This window comes from Thamnophis elegans, chromosome 2, assembly GCF_009769535.1.
Source record: "Thamnophis elegans isolate rThaEle1 chromosome 2, rThaEle1.pri, whole genome shotgun sequence".
In the NCBI taxonomy this organism is placed as follows: Eukaryota; Metazoa; Chordata; class Lepidosauria; order Squamata; family Colubridae; genus Thamnophis; species Thamnophis elegans.
In genome coordinates this window covers 25,319,804-25,334,487 of record NC_045542.1, presented here as the reverse complement: position 1 = coordinate 25,334,487, position 14,684 = coordinate 25,319,804, and the positions used below count along the sequence as shown (strand labels likewise).

The following is a 14,684-nucleotide window of genomic DNA, read 5'->3' as shown; positions in this document are numbered from 1 at the left end:
ATGCATTTTGTCTGTATGTTTTGGATATAGTTTTGTCACCCAGCCCTTTTACTTTGGCCATAAATAAAAAGCTGTTACTTTTTGCCAGTCTCATCTCGAGTGTCTCTCTCTTTGGCATCTCAGTGGCTCGGGGAAACTTCTGGGACCTTACATTTTTAAATCGAGGACCATCTGTATTTAGTAAGCCGCCTCATTAAGTTCAGTGTGTTTTCTTGCACAGAGGCACACGTGGCCTTGCAACTTAGGGCTTCTGCATTGTATGACAAAACCAATAACAGTATGCAATGATGCCAGTCCAATGAAATCATACAATGTTTAACTTTGCCCTCTCCCTGCTCATAATTTCATTCTTGGGCATGTGTATATTGTGGGCGTGCATAGGACAGAAGCAGGGGTGGGCTTTAAATTTTTAGCAAGGGGTTCTCTGCCCGGTTGCTGGGTGGGCGTTCTCAAACTTCGGGTAGGCCCGTTTTTCTCTTTCCCCGTATGCCTTGCACTTACCTGCATCCAAAACGGGCCATGTGGGGATTCCTAGGAGGCGTGGTGGGCGGGGCCAGCCAGGAGAGTGGGATTTGGGGGGTACTCCAAACTGCACAGAATCTTAGGTTGAGGTTCTCCCGAACCCCCTACAGCCCACCCCTGGTCACAGAAGGAAGCAGAGATAAGTAGACACACTGAAATGCACTACACAGAATAAAAATGAAATAGTGTAATATAAAGTGATCTTTTATATATATATATATATATATATATATATATATATATATATATATATATATATATATATATATATATATATATATATATATATATAAAACAAACAAAAAAAGTACCAAATAAGTGCCATAATCACCTACTCCACTTATTTTTCTCTCCTTGGAACAAGATTGAGCCATTTTAGCATCAGCTCTAAACGGAGTACGGAGATATGGGCAAGATGCTTTTGTCACACCATTCATTTTCTCCTCCTGCAAAGCCTGTCATCAAGATGGGCACTAATAACAGAGACTGTGCTAAGAGGCAATTGCCTTCCATTAAAAGAAATTCTTTAAAATTTTTGAAGCAATTAAGAGAGATTTTTAAACCAGCAATTTAAAATGTCACCATCTCTCTAGCTTGCTTAAAAAAAATACTTCATATCAATCCCCCCCCCCTCATCTGCTTTAAGAGAAACAGAAATATTACATTATCTTATACCACTCCATTGCTTCGATTTCCTCCTATTACCTGCCACTTCTAATAAAAGAATTGACACCCCACCAACCCACCCTTGGTTCAAAAGTGTCGACATTGATGGGGGGGCAAGAAAGGGAGAGAGGCTGAAATGTGCCAATTGTAGACTCAGCAGAGACAAGATCAAAGCATCATCAGCAGAGCCCATCTTGTAAAAAATATATGCTACAGCCAATAAAATCAAGAGTTGTTATGAGAAAGAGTTCCTTCAGGCAGGATCAAAAGAAAAGATACCATATCTCTTCAGGGGGGGAAAAAAGAAAGTTGCAGGCACCATGGAGATTACAATCATACCCTCTCCATAAAGGAGAAAACAAAGGCAAAAAAATAAAGCCACAGAACTGAAGCAGGCTTCATATCTTCATCATCCGGCAAAAGTCTCTTTCCCACTATTGGAGTTAATTCAGTAATCAGTAGAAGAAATAGTTTTAGAATTGAAATTCATGCAGTACCAAGTCCCACTAAGTGCAGAATTCCCATCGCTGGATGGAACCCTTTTTATTGTGTGCACTTGCCCTTCTCTAAAAGGTACAAACATTTTTTAAAAATTTATTTTTACTGCAATACTCAAGCTTAGTTTCTCCAATCTTCAAGCAATCTTTGGACAATCAAGGCCCACCCTCATCTGCATCTCTAAATTCTCCCCAAGTTACATTAGTGTGTAACACTGGCTCTTGTTGCTGATTTGTAACCCCTTTCCTCTTCCCTTCTCCTCTCTGCCAAAATCAGGGGAGGGGGTGCAGTACAAGGATTCACGACACCTCCATCCTGGACCGCTCAATGCAAACGTTTCAATTCCCTCCCCTAACTTAAACAGCCTATAAAAAGAATGTCAGGAAGACCATCAGATAGGGAACTTTGCGGAAAATTGTAGGTGGGTGGGAAACAGCTGTAACAAAAGTCCCACGTGGAAGGAACAGGTTCTGTCGTCCGCATTTAGGAGCTAACAATGGCCATTTGTTTTTCTTTTGGGGAATTCCTGCAGAAAGTGAAAGAGGTAAGCCTATCAAAGCACTTCCTCCGGTCGCAGGTCTATCTCCTCCTTTTGCTCTTCCATAAGGTGGGATGATCTCTTTTTCTCTGCCTATTTTGGAAAGGCAGAGCAGGCAGAGAAAACAAGCTGTGTCACCCCACACCTTTTCTTTGGTATCAAAGCCAGAGTCCCGAGGTCCCTTTTTTATCTGAAGCACCTCAAACCTGACCGTTCTTTCCTCACAGCAGTTTGGCAAATAAGAACTGTACCCTCCCTTCCCCAAACCACCACCCTTTCCAAAGAAATACACATTCCTGAACTTCACAGTGACAAATGTGTGTGTGCATGTGTGCAAAAAACAGACTAAGCAGGTGTTGCTGTGAGAGATGTGACGTTCTAATGCGATGTTCAATAGGCATTTGAGGACAAGCAGCGTCAATGAACTTCCCAAAGTTGTGGTAAAGTGCCACCGCAAGAGGAATACGGCCTCTTTTCAAGAGCATCCGAGTAACCCTGGGGAGAGGTGAGCGGGAGGAATGGCCCTCTTCAGAATTGAAGTGAAAATATCAGCTTTCTGGATCCAGAGATTTATAAATCGGTGCTATAGCTTCCCCTCGCCAGATTGTTTGGTCAATGCTAGGAGAGGAGTAAGTTGTACAAGAATGAGTTTGTTTTCCTGATCCCAAAGAAATGGGCCCAGCAGGAGGAGGGGCACTCCAAATTAGCCTTTGCTCCCAATAAATAAAAAATATGTCTCTTGAGGGGCAGAGGGACCACACTCATCTTCTCTTTGTCAACACCGTCAAGGATGCCATGATGGAAATACAAGGACTCTCCTTTCTAGAAGTTTGGTTCTAAAATTCAGATCAAACAGAGAGAACCAATCTACCCAGTGCTGCTTAAGCCCAGCTTAAAAGTTTTCTTGGTTACAAAGGTTCTTGCTAACTGGTAGGGCCTCCATTCAAAAAATAGGTGGTCATCTCGCCTTTGCCCTTGACTTTGATGACTCCACGGCACTCCAATTGATAACCTTTGGCAGCTAATACCTGATAGAGGTCAGTTGTCACCTAGGGAAGGGGGGAAAAGCAGGGAGAAAAATACTTATTAATCAGTCAAAGAAATGATTCTCAAAGTCTCAACATTTCTACCAAGTACTTCTCCACCACATAGCCATGAACTTAGAAATTCATTATCACAAGAGATAGACAAAGCTGCACTTAGCGATAGCACTTAGACATATATGCCGCTTCACAGTGTTTTAAAGCCCTCTCTAAGAGCTTTACAGAGTCAGCCTATTGCCCCCAATAATCTAGGCCCTCATTTTACCCACCTCGAAAGGAAGGAAGGAAGGCTGAGTCAACCTTCGGCAAGTCAGGATTGAACTCCTGGCAGTCAGCAGAATTAACCTGCCATACTATATTCTAACCACTGCGCCATCCCAGCTCTTAAAACTATAAAACTACATTTAGTTTTTGACTTTACAACAGCTCGTTTAGTCATCATTCAAAGTTACAATGGCATTGAAAAATGTGACGTACAACTTTCACAGTTACGACCTCTGCAGCATCCTCCTGGTCATGTGATCAAAATTCAGATACTTGGCAACTGGTTCATATTTATCACCGTTGCTGTGTCCCAAGTTCATGTGATCCCCTTTTCCGACCTTCTGACAAGCAAACTCAATATGGAAGTCAGATTCACTGAACAAAAGGGACTACTAACTTATCAACTGCAGTAATTCACTTAACAACCGTGGCAAGAAAGGTCGTAAAATGGGGCAAAACTCACCTACAAATTTCTCACTTAACAACAGAAATGTTGGGCTCAATTGTGGTGGTAAGTAGAGGACTACCTGCATCCTATCACTGCCTTTCTAAATTCAAATGAGTATTTTCCTGGGACCATACAGCTGTCATGTTGAGTCCAGGAAAAAGTGTGGTTTCCTTAAGCAGCTGCTGATTCATATAGTAAAGGTAAAGGTTCCCCTCACACATAAGTGCTAGTTGTTCCCGACTCTAGGGGGAGGTGCTCGTCTCTGTTTCTAAGCCAAAGAGCCAGTGCTGCCCGAAGACATCTCCGTGGTCATATGGCTGGCATGACTAAACACCGAAGGTGACCGGAACACTGTTATCTTCCAACCAAAGGTGGTTCCTATTTTTCTACTTGCATTTTTTTCATGCTTTCAAACTGTTAGGTTGGCAGAAGCTGGGACAAGTAATGGGAGCTCATGCTAGGGATTCAAACCGCCAAACTGCCAACCTTTCTGATTGACAAGCTCAGCTTCTTAGCCACTGAGCCACAGCGTTCCTGATTCATATAGTAAGGGCCTCCAAACTAGATCCAAATAGCGTACACTTATTTTTACCTTCAAAGAAATTGCTGGTCCTGGCTAAAAGACCATTCTAAAAAACACTATGAGGCTTGACTCTTTGCAAAATCCCAATTTTTTTAAAAAAATTAAAGGTACTTTGCAACTGAGTTTGAATAATGCAACGTTCAATTTACTGCAAAAGTGTAATTTTATTCATGATGGGGAAATGGTCACATTGTAACTGGCCTCACCTGAATGCGGTCAGGGACGCCAGTGCTGTCCATACGGCTAGAAACATTTACAGTGTTGCCCCAGATGTCATATTGTGGCTTTCGGGCTCCAATCACACCAGCCACTACTGGCCCAATGTTTAGTCCTAGAAGGGAGGAAAGAATATCAGAGGTCAGAATGAAACAACAACTTCCAACCCCTCTCCCCCTGCCCCTGCTACTTCCAAGGCTTTAACTGACCAATTTTCATTTGGAAATTATTGAAAGAGTGTTCATTGATATATTTCATCTGCTCCATGAGCCTCATGGCATAGTCGGCCAGTGCAGTGATGTGAGAGCGCCCTTCTCGATCATAGGTGCTATCATTTAGCCCTGATGCTGCCATGTAAGTACTTCCAATTGTCTTGATCTTCTCAAGCTGCCTGAATGGTTCGTCACTGATGATCTACAGACAGGAGGAAGGATTATGCAATTTAATAATATAAAGAGCATTTAAAATATTTACTGTTTAAAATATTCCCAGGTAGGCAAAAACTTGGCGCTGCTCCCAAAATGGTTTCCTATGCTCTTGGTATAGGGTCAACAAGATAGGGCAAACTTCATAAATGTGCTATAAATATGCTTCCTTCTCAGCCTTGGACACCTTCGTTGTAATGCTATGGGGAGGCACCAATGGTGGGATTCAATTTTTTTACTACTGGTTCTGTGGGTGTGGCTTGGTGGGCGTGGTGTGGCGTGGTGGGTGTGGCAGGGGAAGGCTACTGCAAAATCCCCATTCCCTCTCAATCAGCTGGGACTCAGGAGGCGGAGAATAGATGGGGGCAGGGCCAGTCAGAGGTGGTATTTACCGATTCTCCAAACTACTCAAAATTTCCGCTACCGGTTCTCCAGAACTGGTCAGAACCTGACCTCTGGGAGTCACTGCTACAATCTATGGCTAGTGCCTGCAAGCAGCCTTCCCCTTTTGAAACTCCTGGACTGTTAGACCTCCATAATCTGGTCCCAAGTCGTTCAGGGCTAAAAACAAGACCTGAATGATCCTGTCAGGAGCCGTGGTGGAGCAGTGGTTAGACTGCAGTATTGTAGACTAATTCTGCCGACTGCCAGCAGTTCGATTCTCACTGGCTCAAGTATGACTCAGCCTTCCAATATGCTGACTCTGTAAACTGCTTAGAGAATGCTTTAAAGCACCATGAAGCGGTATATAAGTCTAAGTGCTAGTGCTGTCCCAATAGCCTAGAAATGAGTTCCCCAACCCTCCTGGGTTGGTGGCCTGGATGGGAAGGAGCGGGGAAAGAGGGGATGGTTTTGTGGGAGGGGCAGGTACACACGGGCAAGCACCCATTGCTCTCACAAATGGGTCCCCAAGCACCCACAATGCTAGCGAGTAGTCCTTGCTCACATGAGTGGGGCTGTGCGCACACACCATTCGGCCCGGTTGCGAATAAGCTACAGATCTTTAGTGGGCCCTTGGTCCACAGGTTGGGGACCCCTTGCCTAGAACAACTGAAGATAACATGTTGAGAAAGGGCAAGTGCAGCCACCCTATAGTCAAACTGAGAATTCTAATAGAGCTACCAGAGTTGCAAAAATCCAAATGTCAGCAAGGAGCATAGGTAGGCCTCAACTTATGACAATTTGTTTAGTGTCCATTCAAAGGTATGATGGCATTGAAAAAATTGACATATCACGGATCCTTACACTTATGATTATCACAAAGAAAAACACACACACACTATCCTTCACCAAGATGAATTGTCACTTTTAATAAAATCTGTGGCAATGCAGAGCACATTCTCTCACCGATAGGTCTCCAGCACACCCATGCAAATAAGAGATAACTCTTTCTTAGAAACAAAACTTCTTGATCCTTTACAGTTTTCAGGGAGAAAAGCATCACATTTGTTTCTCTGTTTGCAACTTTGAAGATTCATATCCATATTCAGCTACTTCTGTGCCCTTAACTAATGTTTTTTCTATCAATCAAGGTTGTCTGAATTCACCTGACAACTGAAGGCTGTTCATTGGGCCAACTAGATTTACATCTTTTCCAACATGTAGTGGCCACTGAACATTGGCTACCAGACCAATTCAAGCAAGTTAGATTCATTTTGTAGTTAAAATGAGTGAAGAAAAAGTATACTAAGGAATATAATTGCAGGATTTGTAGAGTCTGCTAAGTCAGAGTTTATTTAATCATGATTCAGTCTAGAGATGAAAACGCCTGGGAAAAAAATGGAAAAATTGGGGGGGGAAATAGTTTTTTTTCTGATTCCGCCCACTCCTTCATGGCTTTGAGAAATAAAACCTTCAGTCCAATTGGCTGAGTCTATAAACAATGCTTGACAAATAACAACATCTGAGTCCACACAATACCCAAACCAAAAGATCTTGGCTTAATGTGATGTGTGAAGCCAATCACTGTTGAATCCACCAGCATTCACTTTGCAGATTTCTGCTGCTGTATATAGCAGATAGTATTATGGAGGGAAACGACAAGGGGTGAAATGCCGGTTAACCCGAACCAGTAATAAAAAAAATGCTTAAAAAAGTAAAAAAAAAAATCTGTATGACAATCAGCTGTGCTAATTGTTGGAACTTTTTTTTATTTTTTTAAAGCATTTTTTTACTACCGATCAGCTGTGTGACAATCAGCTGTGCCTGATTGTCTCTAAGGTTCCTGCTTGTTGCAGAGGCCATTTTGTGTGAAGTCCAGCTGCTTTTGCATTCTGTGAATCAGTTGCGTAGCTTTTGTTATTTTTGTGTAAAGTGTGATAGTTGGTTTTTGTTGGTTATAGCATGATATTTCTATTTTCCCTTCAAGGCTCTCCAGATGTTGTTGGACTGCAACTCTATAATCCCTTTCTTCAATTATTGCCATACCACTTAGAGCTAATGAGAATTGTAGTCCAGCAATGCCTGGAAGGCCATGTCATGCCATTTCCTAAAAAACTCAAGACTTCTGACCCCACTGAGTTTTAGTGCTTTCCATTTTCCAATCTTCTAAAAAAAGCGCACTCTCACCTCGTCAAAGTCAGCAATGATCTCGTTGAGCAATCGAAGGCATTCAACACCCTCATTGTTGGCTTCCAGCTCCACGTAGAACTCAGAGAAGTTGCTGATCGAGGCAAACATGACAGCCACACACTCACACGATTGGTGGTACAGCTCATCATTGAGGCGCTCCCGTGCCAGAAAGTGAGCTGCCACATCTTTGGGCAAGATGTTGTGTAACAGACGACGATTATAAGCCTGCAGCTCTTCCATCTCTTCCTTCTCACCTGTAGCCTGGGGAGAAATCAGGTCATTACTTATGCAGACGTTTAAACGGAAAATATTAAAGTATGAATAGATCTCTTGCATGAATAGATCTCTCGGGATGACTTACAATGGATCAACAAGAGTCCTTGATTCTAGTAGTCACAAAAGGCTAACCTTTTGCAGAAATAAAATGGGTGCCTGGGTAGGCTAAACTGGAATTCTGCACAGAATGAGAGTTTGGTTCATTTAATGTTAGTGTTCATTTTTTAAAAGTCTAAAGATACTATATAGCAATAGCAATAGCAATAGCAGTAGACTTATATACCGCTTCATAGGGCTTTCAGCCCTCTCTAAGCGGTTTACAGAGAGTCAGCATATTGCCCCCAACAATCTGGGTACTATATGTACTCTGTCCATCCTGAGTTATATCAGCTTTGTAATTTTTTCATGTTTGATACATTCAAGATTAATAGGAAGCTCAGTCCCATTTTGCAGAAACTTCAAAAGTTAATTCAAGAAGAAGTTGAATTCTGTACCATATAAAAATGATATGTTTAGCTTTTAAATATATATGTTTGCATACATCTGTACTGCATCTGTTTCCTAAGAAATAACTTAAGTTAATAAGATAAATTGGTTTTTCTCAATCTGACAGTCTCTGTTACTCCATATACCATAGTTATTGTCCATATTAGTTGAGGATAATGAGAGCTGTAATACAGTATTTCACATATTCATTTTGTTCTGGAATATCCATTCAATTTTTAATAGATGTTCATGATCTTTTGAATCACCAGTGATTTAGAAATTAATATGGAAACATATTATTATGTACTCTGTGTACTCTTAAAATCACAAAAAATTGACAAAAAAATTTTAGGACATTTTTCTTTCAATTGTACAGGTAATCCTCAACTTGCAACCACAATTTTAACCAGAATTTCCATTGCTAAACAAGGCTATTGTTAAGTGAGTTGTGCTGAATTTTACAACCTGTTGTGCCATAGTTGTTAAGCAAACTGCTGAAATTAACTGAATATGCAGTTGTTAAGTGAATCTGACTTCTCCCATTGACTTTGTTGGAAGTTAGCTTGCAAGAACACAAATGGCAATCACATGACCCCCGGGATACTGCAACGGTCATAAATACATGTCAGTTGCCAAGCGCCTGGATTTGGATCACGTGATTGTCTGGATGGTGTGATGGGCATAAGTGTGAGGATCTATTGTAAGCCACTTATTTCAGTGCCGTTGGAACTTTGGACAATCACTAAATGAAGGATTGTATTTCAAAAACTACCTGTACTATGATCTGAAGAGGTTATCTCTGTATCTATAAGTCAACAATAATTTTTCTGCCAGGAGTCTTGAAAAAAATGTAGATTGCATTTGTTATATATTTTAAATCTTCCATTAAGCAGGTATTAACCAAACTCAGCACATGTTATTTTAGTTATAGAATAAAAAAGAAATAATATATTTGCAAGACTGGGTGCTACTTGAGGATATAAAGTTTCTCTCTCACCATGTTTCCGTCAAATGTTTAAGAGCAAACCAGAATTATATCTCAGCTAGCTGGTATCCACAGGGTTGGACATTGTACAACAGTGGCCCCCAACCTTTCCAGCTCTGCAGATTGATGGTGGGGGCAGTGGCAGAGGCGGTCATGGTGGTCGGATGGGGACAGGGGATGATTCCATGTAACAGCACCCCCCACTAGCATAAATGGAGCTGAGCGCGCAAGCACGTGCACCCCCCCACTTACACAAATGGAGTTTCACCTGCTCAGCTGTTTGCCCGCCACTTGCCCAGCTGATTCCCAACGGGCCACAGGCCAGTACTGGGCCACAGCCTGGGGATTGGGGACCCTTGTTGTACAACTACATCATTAAACGTTTGTATGACAAAGTATCAGAGACGTGCAGTCAGGGGAGGCGGGGTCTCACCAGTGTCATGAGGAAAAGAAAAGAAATTTTAAAATAATTAAAAAGGCTAAAGTAGTTGCTGCCAGACTCCAGAGTCACAGTGACTCTGAGTCTGCTTAGTGCTAACTGTAGGGGGAGGCGAGAGAACTATGGGCCTCCTTTGCATAAGGAATTTTTTGCCTTTTAACCCTTGCTCAGAGTTAAGCAAGGGTTAAAAGGCGAAAAATTCCTTATGCAAAGGAGGCACGTGATTCTCCCGCCTCCTAATCTGGGAGCAGCCAATCATGCCTGTTGCTTTTTATTTAATTTTTTACATTTTCATCATGACGGGCGTACAAGAGGAGAGTTGAAATCCACAGCTGGAAAAGGTATGTGGATCGGACGGAGGGAGGGGGGGGATTCAAAATTATTGTAATTTAATTTGTAATTTTTTTATTGAGAGGAATTTGTCTGTGTTTGTGTGTGTGTGTGTGTGTTTCTTTCCTCACAGCGGTGGGGTCGGAGAAGGCGGGGGGCGAGGCGGTAGAGCGCGGCAGTGGCAGGGACGTTCTCGCTGCTGTGTTCAACAGGCCAGGTGTCTCGCATTTATGTCTGCCATAAATGCGAGACGCCTGGCCTGTTGGACACAGTGATGGCGGGCGGGCGCTTGCTTTCTTTTGCCAGGCCCCTCGCACCCGCGTCCAGTCTGCTGGAGCTCGCCGCACTGGGGGAGGAATGGGCTGGGTGGGCTGGCTGGCTGGGGAAGGGGGAATCATGGCTGCTCAGGCCCCAGCAGCAGGGCTTTAAAGTGGCGGCAGGGCCCCGGCGGCAGGGTTTTAAAGTCACGGCGCTGTCCACCATAGAGCGGGACCAGCGGACAGCGCCAGGACTTTAAAGTCCTGCCGCCGGGGCCCTGCCGCCACTTTAAAGCCCTGCCACTGCGGCCCGAGCAGCAGAGCCCCGGACGCAGGGCTCCGGCGGCAGGGCTTTAAAGTCCCAGCGCTGTCCGCCATAGAGCGGGTCTCTGTCCCACTCTATGGCGGACGTGGCGCCGGGCTTCAGCGGGGCTTTCGTGCTTGCCTCACCGGCCATGAAGCTCACTGCACGTCACTGCAAAGTATAGGCCGGGGTCAGCACCTTGCAGCTCTGGAGCCGCATGTGGCTTTTTCATCCCTCTGCTGCGGCTTCCTGTCACCAGTCAGCTCCACAATTGATAGGGCTTTCTGTTAGGACACGTAGAGGAAAAGGATGCTGCGCTAGGGGGAGACTCTATGGTGGGGGAACCAGACTTCCGGTTGGCTCCTGAATTGAACAGGGAGCTTCGATTAGGACCTTTGTGACTCTTTGAGTATTTAAGGTTGCTGACCCCTGGTATAGGCAATAGGATCTGAGAAGATGGGCTGGTAGCTGACCTTTTCCCTGCCTACTGCTGATAAAAACTCTAAGGCTCTTTCTTATCCAGACCCTGACAATGAGAAGACGGAATGTTAAACAGTTGGACAAAAGATAAGAGTCAACCACAAATCTGGGTATTCATCAATACTACAAACTCTCTCTTACAACTTGTTTTCAGAATCTCTACTTTTTCTCCAATACCTGTTGTTTCCAGAGGAAATCAAGGCGTGCTGTTGATTCAACTTGCTGGGCATGAAGATAAAGGGCCAAAGCAAAAAGTAACAGGATAACAGGGGTCATGTACTGCAGAGGTACTTTCTTCTCCGAGGAACTATTAAAATAAATTGGGAGAGGCAAAAAAAAGATTAAAGAAAGAACACAAAGTACTAACTTTTCAGTTCTCATGATCCTAACACCTTGAAGCTTTACCCCATGATCTTTGCCATTCCAACTCAATCAGCTCCCCTCCCCACCTAATTACGCTGTTGCCAGTTGACCCTATTCTAGCCCTAATTGACCCTAGATTCTAGTCCGCTCTGATGTAGTCCAGACTGGTTAGGAACTGGAAGACACAGAATCCCCAAACAGATCATGTTTCAATCCAAACAAATCTAAGAGGTAACAGATAGGGAAAGGAGCCGTGTGCAGAAAGGCAGGAGGTGCCCTGAAAGAATTAATAAGAATAAACATAAAGCAATGTGAAACATCTGCACTGGTTCTTAGTTGCTGATCAGGTGCCATTTAAGGTGTTAGTAGCAACCTTTAAAGCCCTAAATGGCTTACAGCCCACTGTCTAAGGGATTGCCTCTCCTAAAGCCAATTTGTATGGTTATTTAGTCATCCGGAGTGGCCATCTTGGAGACATCTAGTTATCAGAAGCTTCTTTTTCTATAAATTGGAGATGACTTTCTCCTGAATTGCTCCCAAGCCATGGATGGTGCTCCCTTGGGAATTTTGTTGATTCCTCATCTTCCTCAGTGTCTAAAGAAACATTATTCCAGGGTTTAATTACCAAAAAATTAACATTCTCAACTTTTTGTATCTTTTTTAGTCAGCCACCTTGAGAGCTCACCGAAGCAGAAAGGTGGGATACTAGTCAACTACATCATCATCATCATCAATATCATCATGTTTTATTTTCTAATCCTCTTCTTGAGCACAAAACTTCTGTCATATCTCTTTAATCATCATTCCTCACTTAAAATAATTCCTAAATTAGTGCACAACTGCAGTTGTTTACTGCGGTCCCTTGATACATTTTGCTTCTCTTCCTTTCTGTTATATTAAGTTCCTCGGGGAACTCCGTTCATTTTAAATTTAGATTTGCAAGATCCTCTGGATATGTACTTATCTTGTCCTTCTGCTACTTAAATAATATCATCAGTTTGGTCTTGTTGTGGTAGAACAAACAAGACTCACGGAAACCCAAACCAGGATGAGCAAAAACAAGGGGGAAATAGGCAAAATGCCCCTAGTCATCTGTTCAGTTTTAATGCTCAGGGGATGAATGCCTTTTTTGTCCTAAGAGCATTACTTTCCAAACACGCTTCGCAAAACTTTGGTGATACTTTTACTAGTTTCTGAAACTAGTCTCTCCCTGTCATCAAACCCCACACACACACACACACTTAGTCCTCACCCAATTCCTACTCACCAGGGTTCAGTCTCATTGAAGGCTGACCTGTTTTGGAAAAGAGAAAAGAAGACATTTTTAGAAATAGTCCTTAATGAAGTCTGAATTATTCTGGTCTCTTTTCCTTCGTTTAATACAGGAGTTTCCAAACTTGGCAACTTGCAAGATTTGTGGACTTCAACTCCCAGAATTCTCCAGCTGGCCATGCTTGAAATTGAAGTCCATAAGCCTTAAAGTTGTTGAGTTTGGAGACCCTCGATTTAATAAATACTTTCAGATAAGAGATTATATTTTAATTACAAGATTTTGAAGGTTCACTGAGAGCAAGGCTCAGAAGAACCGGCTTAAGTCAACTTCTGAATGCCAACATTCTAACTCCAAGACAGGCTTCGCTTTTTCACACGTTATAGTCTTCTACAACTCCACTGTTTTTTTTTTCTCTTGGGCAGCCAGAAGTATTTCACAGATTTGACACATTAGTTTTCCCTTCCCTTAACAACCTCATCTACTGAATGTTTTCGCTTTATATGTGAAGTTATGTCACAGGTTAATTCTGTCTATTCCCACATTTCATTTTTCAAAATAACCCTAATGGGGATCTCTAAAGTACAGCCTAAAACGGAATCAGTAGCTTTTTTTTTAAAGCAATGAGTATTGCGTGTTTTTTGTTACATAATACCATGACTGAAAAACATTTTAAAGATAATTACTGTCAGATTTATATTCCTCTATTCCTTGAGGAATTCAAGGCCACATTTGCACTAGTCCCTCTTCCAATATTTCGTCAAAACAACCACAAGCTGAGCTGAGTGAAAGTGTAATGCCCAAGTACTTCCGAAAGTTTCTGTGGCTGACAGTGGATCTGGAACCTGAGTCTCCCCAGTGGCAGTGTACCCCACTGATTAATCACATCACATTCACACCTAGCCACTACCCATTTTACCACTACACCATACTGATCCTCATGTGAAAACATAAATATTTCAAAAGATTCCAGTGATTTAATTTAAATAATTAAATAAAAATCATTTAAAAAATTGGAGGTCAGCAGGTGCCATCTACTGCTACAAAAGCCACAGTTGCAATCTCCTATCCAGAGAAAACCATCACTTGAGGAGAAAAGAGATGCGTCATTTTTCTTCTTCTCTTTCTTCCGGTGGACAAAAAAGTCAAGGATATGCAGGTGGGCAGGAAGGGTAAATGCCTCACTCTGTGTTTGTGTGTGCGCGTGTATTCCATCCAAAGGAATAAGGACTTATACGTGGAGTAGCATTTCTGTAATGGGCTGGAGAAAGTTTATACAAATGTGCCTTTGGGGTCTTCAATTACCGAGAGGCTATCTTTCATGATGCTATCTATTTTTCTATCTTTGTCCCTGAGGTCTAGGACTTCCAGGAAATCTGGTTGAGTTTGCTCAACATGTTAACTGGGTGAAAGACAGAATAAGCACATTGTGTGAACACCATAATCCAGGAAAAGAAGGACAGCTAGAAAGGCAAATCAATCTTCTAAGTAAAAGATTAGGTATAGGGAGCATCTGAAGAAGACAGACAGAACTCACTGGCAGGATTTTGGCAGCCGTAAAGCACAGCCCTGAACATTGAATGACTGATGGATTGCTCCACCCACAGCCCACCTACTGCTGCCTACCTGGCCAATCAAGAAGTGCTGTTCATTGCCAATACAGTGCTCTTCTTAAAAAACATCAGGTGCACTTTTTAAAATGAGAGCATTTCCCTGCATT

General features: G+C 42.6%; 1 protein-coding gene across 1 annotated transcript in view; it reads right to left on the bottom strand.

Annotated features, from left to right (window-relative positions):
• Positions 1–1,029: 1,029 nt before the first annotated feature.
• Positions 1,030–14,684, bottom strand: part of ADCY6 (adenylate cyclase 6) — a 71,942-nt gene continuing 58,287 nt past the window's right edge. Inside the window, exons 18-23 of the mRNA XM_032210025.1 lie at positions 12,962–12,988; positions 11,509–11,638; positions 7,772–8,035; positions 4,988–5,192; positions 4,769–4,893; positions 1,030–3,273 (exon numbers count right to left, since the gene is read on the bottom strand). Of these exons, the coding sequence (XP_032065916.1) occupies positions 3,148–3,273; positions 4,769–4,893; positions 4,988–5,192; positions 7,772–8,035; positions 11,509–11,638; positions 12,962–12,988 (877 nt within the window). The 3' untranslated portion in view covers positions 1,030–3,147. The remainder of the gene's footprint in view (positions 3,274–4,768; positions 4,894–4,987; positions 5,193–7,771; positions 8,036–11,508; positions 11,639–12,961; positions 12,989–14,684) is intronic.